Below are 21890 nucleotides of genomic sequence, written 5' to 3' on the forward strand. Positions count from 1 at the left end.
TAATTTTTATATTGTCCGTTTTAAATTTCATACCACTATCGTTATATCTATATACTCATCTATGTTTTTCTTTTCTTTTTCAAACAAATATGAAATCGTTATATATAATATATTTTTATCATTCTATGTTCGTCTCCTTTACTTTAAACTCTCATAAACTCTCGAGAACATCACCTCAAAAACATGTTCAAAAGGCGACGCTTGTGCTTTTTCACGACATTTAATACATATAAAACGCCATTATTTTTTTTTAAATATGAGTAATTGGTGGTCGGTGCTGTGTGCGAGAACAAAATAACATGCTCTCATTCGGTGATTTTTCTATGCTTTCGAGAAGTATAAGAACATAAAAAATGAGCGAGTACAGTCATTTATCTTACATTTTTGTTATATTTACAAATGACAGGTTAAGCTGGCTATAAAACCTTGTTTAATCCACCATTCACTTCATTAAACAATGCCCGCAGTTAATATCCATTTGTTTGATGTGTTTGACATTTTGAATTTGATATTTGTTTAGAATCTTTCCGTTTGGAATTTTCCTCGAATTTGTTATTTTTGTTATTTTCTTTTTATGAATAAAGGCAACAGTAGTATACCGCTGTTCGAAATTCATAAATCGATTAAGAAAAAAACAAATCCGGATTACAAACTAAAACTTAAACTGTTTCACATGTACTATTCTTGACTTCTTATGTTCAACAACAAAAACAAATTAAAGATGTTATAACTATGTAACACTGCCTTGGTGATAGTAAAATAATATAGGTATAAGGAGTCCTCAATCATTTTTTCTTCTGTTCCCGGAAGTTAATCTTCATCATTTGCGCAATAATTTTCAATTTAGGAGACATTGGAAAATAAACTAAATTCACCAATAATTTTGATATATATATATTTATTATTTAAAAAATCAATATTTCATCATGACACACAATAATACACGTACAAAGGATAATCAACATCTGTCCTAAATGATTTCAAAGATAAAACAGTCAGACGCCTTTGTACATATTCTACTGTTTTATTGTGGAAATAGGGGACTTGGGGTATCCAGCTCAGACTTCTTAGCAAGTTTCAGACAGACGTTGTCAGTTTAAACAAACTTATTTGCTAAATACCTCACTTTTATAAATGCCTTGAAGAACATTAATACAAGATGATATCTAAAAAAAGTCATGCTCAAAAGGGTATATATGAAGTTGAAAATGGAAACGGCGACAAGAGACAGAGACAGAGACAGAGACACAACAACCCGATTGAAAAACAGAAAGCCACCAATGGATCTTCGACACAGTGAGGAAACCCGATCAGAAGGCTGGTTTGAGCTGGCCTTGATACAAAAGTACATACTAGTTCAGCGAAAACGGACGTCACATTTAACTCCAAGCAAATATATGAATTAAAATCATAAAAGCATACAGGTTAGAGGTACCTGACTTGAGACAGTGCAAAATATGCAGCAGGGTTAGATCTTGCCTCAAATATATGCTTCGCAAAAATAGATATAGTGTAATAAAAAAAGATGACATACTAAAAAGTGCATATATGACTTAGTTACGGGATAATATTTAAAATAACATGCTAAAAGGGACAATTATACCTTGAGGGAAATCGATATGGGATAATATAAACAATGACATAAACAAAATGGCAAAGATACATGACAAATACTTAGACAATATTTACCAAAATATTTTTTCTTTTTTTAGAATTTATCAATGATAAAACATAAAAATATCATCTTTAAAGCTAGTCCTACAAAACCGTTATCTTCCTCAAAAACAACGTCAAATAATGATGCAAAATGGGGTTGTTGAGGGGATTGTCCTCCACGATTATGAATAATGAATATAGGTTAAATCGAATTGAATAAACTAAATGTATTAAAATTATGATAATATTCATTTATAAGATGTTACATTGAATTTAGTGTACAATCAATGTTCAGTCGAAGATTGCACATTGTGATCAAATGTTGGTATGCAGATGTTAATCATCAGGCTCATACGGGCTAGGCACTATCTCACATAGCAATTGACAAAATTCTGTTACTTTTGCTGAAATAAAACATAAATACTTTATCAACAATAACATTGGGACACATTTTTAATTCATGTCTGTTTTTAATTTGTTTGCTTTATGCAAAAGGAAAACCTAAAATAAAACAAACATTTTTTTCAATTCATTTTTACATCAAAACCATTCACACATATGACATCATACTAATTGCTCCTTGTCATATTAGTTTTAAATGCTGTTAAATTTTTATAGTATTTCTTTTTCTTATAGTAGCACGTATCGTTTGCAATATCACATGCATGTACATTTCAGTGCAGGTAAAATATATTACTTTTATGGAAGCAATACATCGTTTTTTTGTAATGTTGCATTGATTGCAGATACTTGATTATATCTGTTAAATTTGTTCGCAAATATTCTCGATTTGAGCCGAGTTACAACTTATTTTATGCACATTGCGTTGTTAGGTTTGTGTCTTATTCACTTTTACACCGCACATTCTTTTATGGTTTATCTTTGATTGAATGTCTTTCAAAAAAAGTCAATTACAGAAAAATGTGTATATTACACAGAAAATTCTCAGACGTTTTTCATACTTACCAAATATTTTCAGTTCTATTTTGAAGAACACAAAAGGAATATAAAACAAAAGTCCACCAATAACAAAGAGAAAGGCGTACAGGAATTCAATCTTTGGATCTTGAACAATTGGTCCAATAACCAAGTAACAAGCGATCAACACAAATACTATAGGTATTATAATCGGTATCTGAAAAATGATTGCAAAAAGAAAATCAGTTGAAATCAAAATGTTTTTTTATTGTGGCTGAAATTTTTAGGGTATATCAAAATTATAAGATATATCGCTGTTTTTTTTTTCTTCAAATCTGATAATACAGTATTTATGTTTTATGTAAGAACCCAGGAACAAGCGATTATTGATGATTTTCTAAATCTTCACTCTTAAAATTAAAATATGGTGGTGTTCGGTTGTCTATATACAACTAAATGGAAAACAAATTAATAAAATTATAAATCATTGCACTAACCTTTAAAGGTCTTTCTAAATCCTTTCTTGTAAATCTTAATAGTATAAGAGAACCAACTGTTCCACCGTAGAACAGCCATGCTGTAAAACTGAAGAAGTCAATCAAACTTCCTATATTTCCTGGTATCACCATGGCGATGCTAATTAAAGCCTATAAGTACAAACTAGTTCTTAAATATATCGACATAAATCTTTTCAATTTTTTGTTGTTATACTTTGGAATGTGTATTTGAATACTGTTATTTGCATTAAAAAAAGTTGTCGGAAAATTTAAACTCTTTCTATCCATTTGATTTCAGGTGTAAACCTTGTAAAATTTCCTTGGTGTTAACTCTGAAAAGAAAACGTTTGATAAACGTAAAGGTGACAGTAATCAAAACCAGAAAATATCCCTCTGTATGTTATAGCAAATGTTGATATCGGTATGGGTGTGAGTTATTTCTGTTTGTACCGTAGAGGGTTAAATGAAATGGATATCCCGCTTTTTTAAGGTCTTTAAGTTCTTAGCGAAAAAGATGGGCTATTGTTTAGATAATTAAGATGTAAAGGAGTTGTAATGTCAACTTCAATGAGACAGCATCCAGACATTAAAAGTGCATTAAAAGAAGACTAATACTTCTTTTATATACATAGGAACTTGGTGTACAAGTGAGAGGTTTAGCTAGCTATAAAACAATACTTAATCCACTATTTTCTACAAAAGACAAATTATGAACCAAGTCATTCGCAAGATGTGTTTAAGTCTGATTTGATTTTGTCATATTATATGAAGGTATTTTTATATAAAAGTCTTTTCGTTTTAAATTCCCTTGGAGTACGTTTTTTTTTTTTATTTTACTTTTTTTGTATGATGGGAATTAAACTGTAATTGTGTCTTTATAACTAGATGTCTTTTTATCTGTTTTTTTTTCTCATTGACATATTCTCTATTTCCCTTCTTTATTCATATGCAAATGAAATACATACAGATGCATGATGCGTACTAACTACCAGAAAATATAGAATGAGGAAATGATTTTACATACTTAATAGTTTTTTAATACAATCTACTAACTGTAAAAACAATGGACGGCATTGGTGTGACCCGTTTACAATGTACATACGACAAAACTTCGGGTAAATGACCTTCTCTACTGGCTACGTACACAACTCTGTAACAAAATAATATTTGAAGTGAAAACATCTGTTAAGGTTACAAGAATATATGTCAAATACTGAAGTGAAGCATAAATTTTAATTATTAAATATTCTGTCATTTTATCTAAACTGTGATATATCAAGAGAAACAAAACAATCCGTGTAGAAAAGATTCTGAAATGAAATTTAATTAATCATCTTTTCCTCGTTTGGTAAACATTTAATTAAAAAAAAACTTAAGCATGCCATGTCAACAGGAAAAGTAAAACATACTTTTTATAATATGGCAAATATCTGTTATTGTAAACAAAACACATATCCTTTTAAGATTTTTCATATTGTATGTCAACAATGAACACATGATAGTATCACTATTGTTACAGATGAAAATAAAATCAACATTGCTTTCGAAGCACTTTTTGTATTTACCTTAATAAGAAACGCTCAAACTAAGAAATTTGAAATCAGGGGAAAGTTAATACGCTGACTTGGAAGTAGCTTTAGGATAAAAAAAAAAAAAAAAAAAAAAAGAAAAGAACTTTAACACCAGATTAGCCAAATTAATTGCAGATCAACGTTGGCTGACGTATGTTTACATATACCCGTATATCTACTAGTATAATTGTTATACCCACTTATTTAATTGCATCAGTTTTTAGATATAGGAAGATGTGTTGTGAGTGCCAAGGAGATAACTCTCCATCCAAATAACAAATTATAAAAGTAAACCATTATAGGTCAATCATCTTAAACAACGGAAATAGAATATCATAAAAACACCAGATTGAGTCTGTATATGTTATGACAAGGCATAGGTCGATGCATATGTTGGTGGACTGTTCAGTACTGGCATGAACACACGAATGTTGTTATAAAAACATTTTAAATTTCGTCAGTATTCAGCACTTCTGAGTTGACTTGGGTGTATCATTTATATGGTCATAAATGTAAATTAATTGGTTAACAGAATTTTGAAATTTTGAAATACCAAGGTTTTTTTTTAATATTTTTTATTCGAACGGTCACTGTTGAGTCTTTTGTAGACGAAATGTGCGTGTGGCATAAATATTTTATCTAATCCTGTTATCTATGATGAGTTTATGTTATATAAAGGAATATATCTTTCATTTTCATGATTTTTAATTACAATTATTTGACCAAAGTCATCAGTGAAGAGATACTTTTATTACGAAATGCTCATCGGATGAGGACAAATTGATACCGATATTGTTATGTTATATATATGTAAATATCTTGACATAGATTACCTTCCTCCACTGAATAGGGTACCATTAGCAGCTCCAAAAGTTGAAAATAAAACTGCTAAGGGCATGAGAATAGCTGCTCCCCCTAAAACTCTGTCTCCCCATGTCTGTAATAAATACAAATATATTTTGGCAGATTTCAGTTTATTTTATTAAATAAACTTGAAAATTTCTAATCGTTGCAGCTGAGCCTAGAAAAGCCAACAATAAAAAAAAAATATGCGTTCTATAAAAACCTTGAGCAGCCTTAAAAAGTGATGAGCGACTTTTTTGAGTCGTTCAAAGCAGCAAGTTCAATTTACACATATTGTCAGTAAAGTTATCGTGGTTAAACAGTTTTATAACTATACGAAACAACAAAAATGTATGCTTTTTCGAAATGTCGCAATTGATTTTATTTTGTAATTTTCAAATTCATTTTAATGTTAATACCGTTCAAATACGACATGCGCAGTACAATTTGCCTAAAATTGAAGTCGGTCACTGTAAAGAATAAGCAATCTCTGTTTGTTTAAAAACGGTATTTTCATTGCGGGTTGTCTGTAATTGAACACGTGGTTACGTGGAACAATCATTTGAATTGTGTCAACACACAGCGGGTGCAATCAGGTTCGGATATTCTTACTCATAAACGAAAAACTGGCAATGCTCTGGGATAACACTGCACATACCGAGTATAAAATGCACAGCTTTGCAGATGATTCAAAAAACGAAAAACACATACTAATGAATTTAATATTCTAGTCTGCATGGCTAAATGCATTCATTTTGTTGGTGGATATTAAAGTGTTGTTAAAACTTAAGGGTATACTTTAAAAGACACTACATTTTTAAACAATAAAATGTTTAATATCGGTATTTTATTTCTGAATATTCATTGACCTCATGAGACCAATAAAATATGTAATGCTGTTTTTAGCTATAGAAATATTAAAGATGTTGAACCATATAATAAAACAATAAAAATTATGTAACCATTATGCATAATATATGATGTCAATGAACTTCTACTTTATACTTTTATAAATGAGACAAATAAATAACGAGGTACAATCTGCTATAAAAAAAATGTACACAATATGTAATACTTTCTCGAATAGACCACACAAATCCAAGAAAAACAACAACCTTGATAAGGTTAAATGCAATTGGGGGACAAGGCATTTTATTTAATCCAAATGTTTTCAGTACTACCTAACATCTTACTTAGTAATTCTTATTTAAAAGTAAAATTGCACAAAAGTCATACAGTGCGTAATTTTTTCAAGAGGAAACACATATGAATTTGATGCTAATTTGACAGAATTTTTCAAAAGATAGTATGATAGATATATAGACAATTACTGTTTAGTGTCTTTAAATATCAGCTGTATTTGTATAAAGCTAGGAAACAAGGTGTATGCGAGCTTTTAGCTAGCTATTACATCCGTTTCGAGCCGAGTATAAACACGACTGATATTTAAAGACACTAAACAGTTATTGTCTTTATCCTGCAATTAATTCTGTATATTATTTGTGTTTTGAAAGACACAAAAACACATGTTTTGCATTTATTTTCGATTTGAAATCCAGTGAGGCCCGTGTAGTAATACAATACAGTAATCACACATTCACGGGTTCGTCAAAAAAAAATCTCGAATGATCAACAACAATACATCACTCAAGGTGAATAATTATCTATGTTAACATAACTAATTTCAACAGTAAAAACAAATGAAAAAAAAATGTCCAATTTGAAACAGGAGTGTACGAGTTGTCCTACGCTTCAGACTCGACATTCACTAATCATGCATGCTGAAACTGACATGGTTGTTTTTATTACACAATCATACACATTCAAGTTTTGAAATCGACAGTTGTCATCGTAGAAAAGACTGCTGTTCATGTATGTATGTTATCAGAAGATTGGTGTGATTCTTATTGCTCTAAAGAAATGTTTGCAAACAAACGGAACGTATAAAAGTAATCGTTAATTCCCAATGAATGCGACTCCAATACACATTCTGAGGTCACGTAGGTTCATACAATACACGGTCCGACAGTGGGCGGAGCTTTAAAGCGATATCTGTATAGTATACATATACAGCACAGCAATATCTGTAGGCCTGTATCTGTATAGTAGAACAACCAATTGCAGGATAAATACAGGTTAACACAGGGTGTTTAAAAATACAACAGATAATATTCCTGTTGTCAAGCAATTTACCGACCCGAGCTTCTAAAGTTTTGAATGAAATTAGCAGGTATTATAAACAATCTTCTGAAAATTCTTTAAAGGAACACACTCAATATATCATACATTGTGTAACTTTAGACAATAACTAAGGAGGTTCCTGCCTGACCTTGACAGGCACATGATCAGGAGAAAACTTATTATCTAGTATCGAAGCTTCTTCCCTTTTATTTTGATAAGTGGGATTACATTGCTAACTCTTAGATATAATGTGAGCTTACGACTGCTACTGCGTCCACAGAAAGTAGTTCTGCCGCTGTCATGGCTGTTAGATACGATATGTTAGTAAGTATATACACAATAGTAACAAGTAGTACTGCTATAATGTTTGCCCTCGGAAGGTTTCTGAAATAGAGGTGATTTTACAATGCATTAATTTCTCCTAAACCTTATTTTTATTTTTGTACAGAAAATCAATGTCGTTGCATTAATGTCTTTTAAATGTTCTGTTTATTTTCAAAAAGTAGCATAGAAATGTTATATACTATAGTAAGTGTTCAATTTATGTTTGGATGTTTTTTGTTATTAGAATCGTCTGAGTGGTTGATATAATAAGTAATAATTACGAAGCATGTATGTTGTCGAATTTCAATTTTAAAGCATAGACTGAAAAATAAATGCTTGTAGAAGGTAAAATTGGGTTATGGATTTGTGTAGTTTTGGGTTTTTTTAATTTTAAGTAAACTGAACAAAGTTACGTTCATAGTGAGTTGTATATTGAAATACAGTTACATAGAAATTTAAAAATAAAACACACACTCACTTTTTAGGATCTTCTATTTCCTCTGTGACATAATTTAAGTTATTCCTGAAATGGAAATATAGTAGGAAAATCAATGAAAATTCATCAATTTGAAGATCTCGTATTAATGACACTCACCATTTTTTTTTCAATTTATTACAGTTAGCAAATACTTCTGCTGATGGGCTATTTTAATGTCTTAATGGATCAATAACCAAAAAGCTCAGTTCTTTGTTTAACTGGCATGAAAATGTAGACAATGTTTTTTTATCTATTGCTGTGGTTTATCTTTAGAAAATCATTTGAAATTAATGAACCGGCTCCCTCATGCATAGTTCTGATTCCTTCTTCGAATTTCGCGGTTCTTTGCACAGTCCGTCATGATTATGTCCGCTATTCAACGATTTTATTAGTTTTCGGTTTTCAAATATATTCGATTCAATCGTCATAAATTCAATTTATTGTGTGTGGGTCCATATTCTTGACGCCAGTCTTATAACTAGTTACACCCCTAGGTCGATGACACTGCTGGTGGACGTTTTGTCCCCGAGGGTATCACCAGCCCAGTAGTCAACATTTCGGTGTTGGCATGAATATTAATAACGTGGTCAATTTTCTGTTTACAAAACATTGATTTTTTTCGAAAACTTTAGGATTTTCTTATCCCAGGCATAGATTACCTTAGCTGTATTTGGCACAACTTTTAGAAGTTTTGGATCCTCAATGCTCTTCAACCTTAGTACTTGTTTGGCTTTATAAATATTTTGATGTGAGCGTCACTGATGAGTCTTATGTAGACGAAACGCGCATCTGGCGTACTAAATTAAAATCCTGGTACCTTTGATAACTATTTACACCACTGGATCGATGCCACTGCTGGTTTGACGTCACCGAGGGTATCACCAGCTCAGTAGTCAACATTTTGGTGTTGACATGAATATCAATAATGTGGTAATTTTTTTTTCTGTTTACAAAAATTTAATTTTTGGAAAACTTAAGAATTTTTTTATCCCAGGAGTAGATTACCTTAGCCGTATTTGGCACAACTTTTGGGTGCTAAATGCTCTTCAACTTTGTACTTGTTTGGCTTTATTATACCTGTTTTATGAGTCTTGTGTAGACGAAACACGCGTCTGACGTACTTAATTATAATGCTGATACATTTGATAACTATTTGGTCTCTTTGACACATTTCCCATTTCCATTATCAATTTTACTGATTATCAAAATGTGCATTAAGTGCCGTAAATCGAAATCATATCATGTGATCATATATGCATAGAAAATGTTAAATATCAGATTATCTACTGCAGAATAAGAACATTTAAGATTACACATCACCTTGTCAGAAAATATTTGTAGGTTAAGCGAGATAACTCAAACAGTACACATATCTTATTTACTGTCGTTTTTCTACATATTGTGTGCCATAAGCATATTACGCCTTATTTGTTAGGTAAATAGTATCTGGAAAAGTCATTATGTGGTGTGAAAGTATAAAATGCTACCATAATTAAAAACGAGTAAAACAAGACGAAGCATTACAGAATTGATTTCCATCGGGGGAAAACAATCAGAAAAAAATATATTCATTTCATTATTGCTGAGAGCAAACCTTTAGAAATCCAGTGAATCCCATCAAATTGGTAATATTAGCATCATTATGAAACTCATTTTGGATTTTGAGTCTTGAATATTTTAAAGACATCGGTAATTTATACCTATTAATTTATGGAATGGCTTAACTACACAGGATAAAATAGCACACTTGGAGTACTGTTTCAAAAAAAGAATATACTAGTATGTACTTTTTTCCGCTCTGTATTTTTACATAGCTATTACACAACTATATCAATTCATCATCTAATACATGATCTTGTTTCACATGGAATTTCTGCTCACAAGAAGTCCTCAATGATTAGGATAGTCATAAATTTCAAATGCATGCCATCCTGGATTATGTAATGTCCAATGTATTTTTAGAGGTGTTTTATTTTTGCAAAATAAATCCAGACGTATAACTTACCATCCATCGTATGCCCACAGTGCATTGTAAAAGGCCAGGGCTATTGATGACGGGTTCGTCTCACTTCCTTTAAAGGAGTCTTGAAATTGTGAAACATGACCTGATAAGTATAATATAAATTAACTGTTTATGAAACTTATGTCTTACGATAATTTGTACAATCTTAACAGACATATATAGCGGGAAATGAAGTTTACTAGAGGGTAGATGTCAAACACGTTTTCATCAACTTAATTATTCAGTAAAACGACTTCAGCTGACTATGCAGTATTGGTGTTGCTCATTGTCGAAGACCGAATGTTGACATATAGTCCTTGTTGATTTGTGGGGTTTTTTTGTGTCTTGTGGAGATTTGCCGTATTCGCAATCATACCACATCTACCTTTTTTATACTAAATCTCAACAATAGCGGCGAAGAGGTAATCTATATACACATAGATATATATTATAACTTATATGGGTCGCTACTGACCCCCTACGGATCCATAGAGGGTTAGTAAAATCCATAGGAGGTGAGGCCGGAGGTCGAATCCCCTCTGCATTTTATTCACCCTCTATGGACCCGTTGGGGATCAGTAGTTAACCGTATAACGAATTTATCGGACGCTGGACATTTTCTGCTGCGTTTTGTTGAAAAATAAACAATGAAACACAACAACATTTAATTTATTAGAAGACGCCACCATTAACGCATCACGAACCTCCTATGAAATTTACTCACCCCCTACGGTCTCATAGGGGGTCACCACGTAACGACGTTTAACCAATCACAACGTGATAATTTACACGCAATACGATAATATAAGTTATACGATTCGCTACTGACCCCCTACGGATCTATAGAGGACTAGTAAAATCCATAGGGGGTGAGGCCGGAGGCCGAATCCCCTATGCATTTTATTCACCCTCTATGGATCCGGAGGGGGTCAGTAGTTAACCGTATAACGAATTTATCGGACGCTAGACTTTTTCTGCGGCGTTTTGTTGAAAAATCATTGATAGATGACGTCGCCATTAACGCGTCATGAACCCCATATGAAACTTACTAACCCCATATGGTCTCATAGGGGTCACCACATGACGGCGTTTAACCAATCACAACGTGATAATTTACTCGCAGTGCGATACTACCTATTAGTTTAATATAAAATCTATAGTGTTAGAGCACAATTAATCGAATCAATCTTTTAACTACGATTATCTTCAGTGCTTTTAGTTTGGCACCGGTAAAGAAGTTAAAGTCGCGTACCCTGATTGGCTTAGAATTTTACCTTGTCCCAGTCGAATCAATCCTCCAACAACAATAATCATCAGAGCTATTAGTTTGGCACCGGTAAAGAAGACCTGCATCCTTGCCGCCAATGTTGTGTCAATACAGTTTACTACAGCAATCGTAACTACAAATAACAAGACATGTATTAAGGATGTATTTATGTGAAGTTTATTAATAAACTCATCATAGAAATCAGGACTAATTTTGTATATACGCTAGACTCGCATGACTTTTTGACAGATGTTCAGACTCCTTGGTTTTTTCCTTCAATACAGTGTTAAATATTTTGCCCCGCAACACCCATTTTTCGTTTCATATAATATTTCAATAGCTCATTTAAATTTTATTTACCAAACTTTCAGCAAATTCTAGATTTCTTTTGTATTAATTTGAGACCCAAATAATACCAATGCGTGATCATATATTGAATGTTTTTACTAGTAATTTTGGTGCCCTTTATAGCTTGCTGTTCGATGTGAGCCAGGGTTCTTTGTTGACGTACGTTGGCCTACAATGCTTTACTTTTACAAATTGTCACTTGGATAGAGAGGTGTTTCATTGGCACTTATACCACACCTTCTTTAATAGATCTATATATCTATTACAACTATAGTACGAGTGTCTTTACATTTTCTAGAGAGCGACACATCGTAAAGAATGAAGCCATGTTTTATTATCTTGTTGTATATTTGGTCTTATATTTACGTACCTATTACAACTATGGCAACAAGTTTCTTTACATTTTCTGCTGGAGAGCCACAAATGGGGAAGAATGTAAGCTAGCAATGTTTTATTATCTCGTTGCATATGTGATCTAATATTAACGTACCTATTACAATTATAGCAACGAGTTTCTTTACATTTTCTGAAGAGCCACACATCGGTAAGAATGTAGCCATGTTTTATTATCTAGTTGTATATGTGGTCTAATATTTACGTACCTATTACAACTATGGCAACGAGTTTCTTTATATTTTCCGGAGAGCCACACATGGGGAAGAATGTAGCCATGTATTCTCCAAACGTCAATGATATGATGGCCACCGATGATGTCCTTATTACAATAACGGAAGTCCACGCGAATAGAAATGCCATGACGTCACCATATGCTTCCTTCATATAGGCATATTCTCCACCAGACTTTCGGATCATTGTTCCAAGTTCTGAGTATGATAAAGCTCCTGAAATTGTCAAATTTAAGGGTATGCAACATTATGTTAATTAAGTGAATGGAATGCTAATGTCTGGACATTTTGTGCTAATATAGCCCTAGCCTTATCATATCTTTTCCTTATCAGCCCAAAAATCAAAAATCAATTAGTGGAGTATCACTAAGTACATGTGCACATCAAAGAACATACAACAAAAAGTAAGCATAGATATAGCACATTTAAATATACATACCCAATAGCGCCAGAAGTCCAGAAAGAACCCAAATCACCAGACTTAGTCCGACTGATCCTGTTCTGTCCAATACATCAGTAGGTGAAATAAATATACCAGAACCTGGAAAAACAAACAGGTTTTGTTATTCGTACTGAGTGGATGCAGTAGAATGTGTTCCCGTGCCTGTAGTGTATGTCCTTATATTTTTACAGCTAGGGTTGGTTTTTTTTTTGCTTATGAGAGAGCTGTCTACTTATTCCATTTAATGATTAGTGTACTATTTCTTAAACTGTATTTTGGTTTGTTGTGGAGAGTTGTCTCATTTGGCAATCATACCACATCTTCGGTTTTTTTCTAATCATATATAAACAAGAATCGAATATGAAATTCAAGATTGCATTTCGCTATTTAAAGAAAAAGGGGGAATCAGTAAATGAGTTATAACATATTCACCACGACAATGTTGTATTTTGAAAATTTATGTCATGGAAATACTCACTCTATTAACTATAAGAATGAGTTTCTTGAAACTAGACTTAAATCAAATGACATCTTGCCTGACTTTACAAAATAACATGCAAAAAGACTTCCTGGATTCTTTTGTGAATGCACTAAATTCAAAATGTTGTGGATAGAAGCACAACTATTCGTTTAATCTCATCCTGTTGTTCACTATCATTTATAAACTTTCATCTGTTACTGTGTTTCGAAAGCAAACTCCCCAATTTTAAGGAATTTTAAACAAAAACAAATCCTTTCCTGTCGAACAAGATAAACACTTTGGAATCTCCTCATTTATTGTAAACTTGTTACATGCATATAGTTTTATGTTGTAATAAAGCTGATTGAATTGAAAAAAAAATGTTTCTCTTATTACTTACTAGGTTAACTCCATATGAAAATACATACATTTCATTCTGTCCTTTGAATCTAGTCCTACGGTTGATATTAAGAAACCTTCATTTCACTTTTTTTCGTTTTAGACAAAAGTTCCAATATTAAAAATTTTGCTTATAAACCCAATTTACTGTACAGTATAGGGGTCGGGTCACAACTAAAAGCAACATTAAGTCAAACCTACCAATTATAGTTCCTACTATCAGTGAAGTACCACTTATTAGATCTACAGATCGCTTTAATTTGATGGGTTCAATGATAACTCCCCCTGTATCTTTAACATTCTCGTAATCATGACTGCCATCATTGTCTGTTCCATTGGGGAAGGTTCTCTGTCGCGTTCCATTGTCCACCGTTCCGTACTTTTTACCATCATCTAGAAATGCATGTACAGTAACTTAAATTACTGATAGATTTTACGTACATTCTATACAAATGTTGAATTTTTCAAGGGATTTCAATCAAATCTATTTAGCCAAATATAATTTGTTTTACGATTTTCATTTTGAGTTAAACAAAGTTTAACGCTAAATTTAACTTAAATCTGAGACATTGCCCATTTACTTTTACCTGACATGAACGTGTTTTTGTGATTTTCAGTTTATTTTTGTTGAAGACCGATATATTGTGGTGTCTGGGCAGCTTCTTATGTTGTGCTGTTACACCACTGTCCAAGGTAAGGAAAGGGTTGAGCGCTCACAAACATGTGTAACCCCGCCACAATCTGATAAGGTCTGGCCAATTCAGGAGTGGTTGCCGTTGGCCTACATGTGTCATATATTTTGTTTTTCGTAAACTTTTTAGTTATAAATAAGGCTGTCAATTTCTCAATTTAATTGTTTCACATATTGTCATGTCAGGGCCTTTCTAGACGACTATACTGTATGGGATGTTTCTCATCGTTGAAGGCCAAACAGGTAAATCCTTACATCCACTTTATTTTTACTTTAGTGAACAGTTGTCTCATTGGCAACCATACCACATCTCCTTATTCTTATTTTCAGAACATTATTTGGAGTGATTTAGAATTAAATATTTTTTGAAGACACCACTCTTCAATTGTTGAAATCATAATTAATTTTGATTTGTAATAATAAAACTTCATCTCCGTATTTAAGCAAATACAGCTTATTGGATTTACATTATATAAATATCCAAAACTGTAAACCAACTAATTTTCGCGAGCAATTTAATTTCGCGACTTTAGCGAGTAAAACAATAACGCGAATATAAATCGTCGCGATTATGTATAACTGGGATCATTCCTTGTTTAACTACATCAAATAAATTTAAAAAAATCGCGAAATTAAATCGCCGTGAAGTGGACTAGAACGGGCTTAATGCAAAATAAAGTATCCGCGAAAATAAGTTTGTTTACAGTAGACAATATAATAGATGTCTTTGCGAGGGTATATATTAGGTATGTTGTGTTAGTACTCATACACTGATTTCCCATATCTACTGTTAATAATATAGATATTTAAAACTGTGTATTTTACAATTTCATTTCGAAGTTTGCCAGAAGAAAACAAAAGATTATTTTGCATCCTTTAGTCACTGTGTTAATTTATTGCTATTGCTAAATTTGTGCTCGAAACTATTAAAATTGGTGTATCTGATTTTTTTTTTGTGTACATTAATTTATCATTAAAATGGTATACTTTTATCTTAAACTGTATATAAAACAATATATATATGTGTGTGTGACTTATTTTGATGACTCTCGGGTAGATTAATCTTGATTAAAGCGGTTATCTCCGTGAAATTTGATAGTTTGTTTTGTGTTTTATTTTTGTAATCAATATAGACTTGACACGAACATTTTTATCTACGATTACCTAGTAATTAATGTTTGTAGAAGGTTATTTCAAAATCAAAATAAACACTCAATAACCATCAACTATTAAAAGTAGAATACTATTTTGAAAATGAGGACTTGCATTAGCTTTCAAATAGACAGACAATATGGCATAACTCTCTATCCAAGTCAAAATGTTTAAAAGTAAACAATTATAGATCACAGTACAGTCTTCTACACGGAGCCGTGGCTCACACCAAACAACAAGCTATAAATGGCACCAAAAAGACTCTGGTGTATGTCAATTCAAACAGGAAACCCAAAGGTCTATTCTATTGATAAAAAAACGAAAAACGAGAGACTACGGACAGGTGCTTGTTGTGAGAACCTTACTATTAAACGCATGTGCGATGGCTAACATTACAAGTTTCTGTCTTTTAGCACGCGCCACTTTCAAGTCGCTTATATTGAAGAAATTCAGATGAAAGATGCGTCTCGTGTTTTCCCCCAAAAGAATAAAAGCGTGTAACTATTATGAGTCGGATTTTCACACACACATCTTTGTAACTTAAAAAATGATTGCTACGTTACAACATGTATCCTCATAACCATATGTATAACTTCAGAAAGAAAAAGTAACACACTTTGATAAAAAAAATTGGGTGTGAAAAGTTGAAGGTCATAGTGATTTATCAACCTACTTTAATTCTCACTATCATAAAAGATCGTAAAGTAAATATTACCTAACACGGTTTTTTTTACAATTTAATGTTCAAATACGCTGAATGATCTATAAACTTTAGAAATACTAATTTGTTTTTTCTAGATGGTGATAGAAAAGTTGTGAGTTTACATGCACGGCGTGCCGCGCTTTAAGAATATTCATTTATGCATTTACAATGTATCTATTCGTTTCCACTTCGAACAGCTAAAGTGTTCTTCAAAATAAACGCCGGTAGCTTATATGGCCCACTCAGCTAGCTGGTATAATCATTAACGTGTATTTATGTCTACATTGTTTTATCAAATTGAATAGACACTTTAGAAAATTATAAATCATTCCTCAATTTTGTAACGTAAGCATTCATTTTTAATAAAAGCAACACCATTTCCCTCGATTGTTCTAACATTTTAACGAATTTCCTAAACTAAAATACAAAGCAGAATCGATTGCCAACAAAGTTTTTATTAACTTCAATCGGTAACAGTTAAAACAGTAAACTCATTAAAACAAAATACATTCAAACTAAATATGAACAGTTTTATATTATGAAAATTACACAGGTGCTTGAGGACAGGATCCTGTATGAGCCCCATATAGTCCCTTCCCCTTTTTTTTATTCATAAATCTCAGATTTTTCGATATATATCACTTATTTGTACCATATATATATACTAATATACCATATTTATACTCTAAACATGCATGTTTACTATCAACGTGCATATTTAGAGTATAAATATGGTATATTAGTATATATATGGTACAAATAAGTGATATATATCGAAAAATCTGAGATTTATGAATATAAAAAAAGGGGGGAGGGACTATATGGGGCTTATACAGGATCCTATCCTCAAGCACCTGTGGAAAATTATTATTCTTATTTTAATAAGGGGTATTAAGGTTAAAGAGTATGAGAAAAAACAAAGTACACATTAAATGTACTAAATGTCAATTACAACTGAAGATTTTAATCAAAATAAGGGAAAGTTTCAAACAATGTAATTAATTAACATATCAGTACAGCCGTACCAGTACTTCCGGCGGCATTGTCCACATACTAATAAACAAAACAACTTTACCTTCTTGAAAAGCTTTGTTTTCCATAGCTAATTGTCCAAGATCTTCAGTTCGACATCACATAGGTCAATTTTACATAATGTATGTTTTGAGTATCTTCTAGGGATTAAGATTAACGATGTACATTCCTAAATCAGTATAGAAAGGACCTCATTTAGTGTTAGATCTGTGTCAATGTATATTTATAAAGATAAAACTACGTTTGTAAGAGATATACAGTAATATTACAGGTAGATAAAGAAATGTCAGTTTATTTATGTATTTTACCTGGACTGCATTGAACTAAGAGTCCTTGACTATAATTTTATTTATGAGTTATTGCGTAATCAAAGAGTTGTATATGCAACATCACACTAGCTAATAGAGTCTAATCACACCGGATACTAACGAGGTTACTCGTTAATTTCCGGCAAGTATCGGAAATTCCGTTACAATTGAAGCTGAGGTAGATGCATTTTGATAAGTTCAATGCTTATATATGAAAGAAAAAACTTATATATGAAAGAAAAAACTTATTTATGAAAGAAAAAAAACACTGAATATAAAAAAGAAGATGTGGTATGATTGTCAATGAGACAACTCTCCATAAGAGACATAATAATACAGAAATTAACGACTATAAGTCACCATACGGCCTTCAAACATGAGTGTTTTATTTTCTTTCTGAACAAAACTGACATGTCTGGTTTAACACTAATTGACATTTCTGGTTTAACACTAAGTAGAGAAATGTCGCTCAATTGTTTGAGTACTCATCACCATCATTGTTAATATTAACAAGAAAAGAAAATCTATTGAATAAAATATATACATAAAAAAACAGAATCCGTAATCAAAATTTTTGAAACATGACATAAGTAGAACTCAGAAGCATACAGTAACACCAACAGATCTTATGAGCAACATTATGAAATTTCAAATCAGTACCAGATAATTTCATTGCACAGTTTTCTTTTAATATTGATAGTATTTCCTTTGTGTCAAATCATGCCATGCAAATACTCAATTAGGGTGCGTCAGTATTGATTTTGTAAACACATATTTTTCAAAAGACAAACTAAGAAAGTTCTAAATATCCTGCATTGCTGATCTTTTTTTTGGTTTAATCAGTATCGTTTCTTCTTTGCTTTTTGCCCAAACACGTCAAAAGTCTTATTAATTTAGTTAGTCTTGCAAAATTTGAATTATTTGTAGATAATGTCTTGTTGATAATGTTTTGGTATTTAAAGTGTCTAACAGTTTCGGTCTTGTATGATTACTAGTATTTATACTGCACTCGTTCTATTTGATCAGTCAAAATGCATTGACCGTATATTTCTATGTCATATACAGTCACTGACCTGATATCACCTTTCCTCATGAATATTTAAATAGAAATTGTCGATATTATATCAAATTATTCATACGACTTCTTCAACCTGTTCTTGTTTCCAGTGTAAACAACGATGCGTGTAACGACTCAAACTTGTTTCTTTTACAATTTTTGGGAAAACATATTTCACTTACTAATACTTTTTGTTTGCAACCTATAAATCATTATGTTTTATGTTTATTGATGATATTTTGGTCTGTAAACAAATGAATTCGTTCACCATTGATTGCAACAGGTAATGATGTACATTTCATCGTGTGATATGAGGCCTTTTTAAAGGGGGATTTTTCCCCAATTTTTGAATCAAATAAATAACTTTAATACACTAAACAACAATTAAAAATGTTATTTTAGATTGCAGTATAAAGACAATAATAGTGCATTGACTTGACATATCAACGATATAAGGATGAGGCCCGAAACGGGGAAAATGCTCGGCACAGTCTCGCATTTCCCCATTTCTAAGCCTCATCCTTATATCGTTGATATGTCAAGTCAATGCACTATTATTGTCTATCTATAGATCTTGCCTTGGTGATATTGTTTACCTCTTTAAAAAATCTATCTATCATAGTTTTCGAGATAACAGACAAAAAAGAGAAAAAAGACTAAAATCGTAATGAAAGGCCAGTAACTCATATTAGAAATCGTTAGACAGTCTTGATATAAATAAACGTTGTTTTTATCCCAGTCCCTGTCAAATGTTTGCAATATATATCGTTTTTCAAGATAAAAGAAAAAGCTTGCATTCTACTCCTATGTTCTATGTTTAGTAATGTCTACCTAGTTGGTTCGTAGGCAGGGTCATAGGACACACTTCAAAGCTAGATAATCTAACTTTATGATGGTTGATAGCAAGTTAGTTAAATTTAGGCGAGTTGTCTCTTTAACACTTTAAAAACTTTGAAAAGAGGCTAAATTGAATAACAAAAAAATATAACTATCAAGAGTGTATGATTCTATAGCATACATGTCAAAGTTATAATTATAGTAGTAAAATTAGGTTGTCTGTACATGCGAGAATTTTGAACTATGTCATATCCTTTTTTTTTTTTAAGAAATTTACCTGTGTCGTCACTTGTGTGCATGCGTCGATCTAGTCGGGTGACACACAATGCGTGGGGCACTGTCTGTTTTTATGTGCTGACCGAGGGTGTTTTGCCCGTTCGTTTATATTATATGATTAGTCACCACTTCGGTGTTGACATACATATCAATTATATTGCCATTTTATAAATTTATTGTTTGCAATAGTATGAATGATTCTAAATACTTAAGAATTTTCTTGTCCCAGGCAGATCACCTTAGCCGTATTTGGTACAACTTTTTTGGAATTTTGGGTCATAAATGCTCTTCATCTTTGTTCGGCTTTCTTTACTATTTTGACCTTAGCGTCACGAATGAGTCTTGTGTGGACAAAACACGCGTCTACCGTAATAAACTATAAGCCTGGTAACTTTGTTAAATATTAGCATGTCGTTATGTTCTATCGATTGTTTACTCGTGATTTCTCTGTTCTGAATGTTTTTCCATTTATCCTGTCATGTAATGTCGTCATATAGTGTTATAGTTAACATTGCAATAAAAGCGGAAGGTTTGGATATCCACCTAACCAGGTTCAACCCACCATTTCTTTAAATGACCTGTACCAAGTGAGGAAAATGGCAATTGTTAACTTATAGTTCGTTTCTGTGTGCGTTGCATTGTCGTTTGTTTTGCTTTTTTGCACTTAAGTGATTTTGTTGTTTCGTTCTTTTCCTTTTATATTTGATGTGGTTCCCTCAGTTTTAGTTTTCAACCCGGATTTGTTTTCTCTCAATCGAATTATGACTTTCGAGCAGCGGTATATTACTGTTACCTTTACTTGATATATAAAACACATTGTTTTAGATCAATATTCATTTGGGTCACTAATATGTTATCTAAATTTTTAAAACTCCAAAATTGAGCAGAAAGAACTGAACCTAAACGAAAACATAATTTTGCGTCCGTTTTTTTTTGGTCGGTTTTGTAATGCGATATCTTTAGGTATGTATATAGTTGTCTGCTCCTGTTTATTTTCATCCGTCGACTTATAGTTTATCATTGCACCCTGAGTACCCCCTACTTTATTCAATGGTAATTTTGTATATGACATAACGTAGTTCTCCTCTTATATTTGATGTTTTGCCCTTAAAATTTTAGTTTGTAACCCGGATTTGGCTTTTTTTCTTAGATTTATGAATTTCGAACAGCGGTATACTACTGTTGCCTTTATTTTGCACTTCACGGTTGTGTAACCGTTGTAAATTAAATATTGAACCAAATATGCTTTTTAAAAGTTTGTACTTCACTAAATGGTCAATTATTTATACAGACTGATCTGATATTTTATTTCAACTCCTCCTTTTACTTATAAAATAAAGCAATTGTTTTTATTTAGAATATGTATACTTTAGGTGTTTACTCAATCCATATATTTTTTTGTAGTTTTAAAGGATGTTGAGAGCTCGATATTTGAAAAACGCGGACGTGATTTTGAAAGTGAATAAATAAAAACAGGTCTGAAAATCAGTCCAACGGTTAACCACAAGTTTGTACTCTTTGCATTGGTTTAGGAGATGCATACTTACCGTATTTACACAATCCATATATTGTTTTTGTAATTTTTAAAGGCAGTCGAGAGCTAGATATTTTAATAGAAATACGGGTACGTGATTTTTAAAGTGAGTAAATAATAACAGGTCTGAAAATCAGTCCAATGGTAAATAACAAGTCTCTGTACACAGAGAGTCAGTGGTGCAGTATTGGTTGTAGACATGAAGGCGGTTTGTTTTATTTTATCCTATGTTGGTAAGTGATTTTATTTTGCCAAAAAATATGACGAGAAAAACCTTAAATTATCGTC

The 21890-nt window shown here is 32.0% G+C and overlaps 1 protein-coding gene across 1 annotated transcript; it reads right to left on the reverse strand.

Annotated features, from left to right (window-relative positions):
- Nucleotides 1–941: 941 nt before the first annotated feature.
- LOC134721545 (b(0,+)-type amino acid transporter 1-like) lies at nt 942–20128 on the reverse strand. The gene is made up of 14 exons (XM_063584636.1): nt 20070–20128; nt 17634–17759; nt 14214–14405; nt 13151–13252; nt 12688–12927; nt 11745–11870; nt 10474–10573; nt 8469–8513; nt 7927–8050; nt 5476–5579; nt 4125–4221; nt 3072–3221; nt 2623–2791; nt 942–2060 (listed from the first exon to the last, which is right to left on the reverse strand). The coding sequence occupies exons 2-14, from the start codon at nt 17656–17658 to the stop codon at nt 1993–1995; spliced, it is 1542 nt and encodes a 513-aa protein (XP_063440706.1). The 5' UTR covers nt 17659–17759; nt 20070–20128; the 3' UTR covers nt 942–1992.
- Between the last annotated feature and the right edge of the window lie 1762 nt (nt 20129–21890).

Source organism: Mytilus trossulus, chromosome 6 (genome assembly GCF_036588685.1).
Source record: "Mytilus trossulus isolate FHL-02 chromosome 6, PNRI_Mtr1.1.1.hap1, whole genome shotgun sequence".
In the NCBI taxonomy this organism is placed as follows: Eukaryota; Metazoa; Mollusca; class Bivalvia; order Mytilida; family Mytilidae; genus Mytilus; species Mytilus trossulus.

Coding starts and splice junctions, on each gene's coding strand:
- LOC134721545 (XM_063584636.1), bottom strand. CDS start 17,658: ATGGAAAACAAAGCTTTTCAAGAAG. Junction 8,051..8,468: donor GAAATAGAAGATCCTAAAAA/GTGAGTGTGTGT, acceptor CCTCTATTTCAG/AAACCTTCCGAGGGCAAACA. Junction 5,580..7,926: donor CTGTGGACGCAGTAGCAGTC/GTAAGCTCACAT, acceptor TATTTATTACAG/ACATGGGGAGACAGAGTTTT.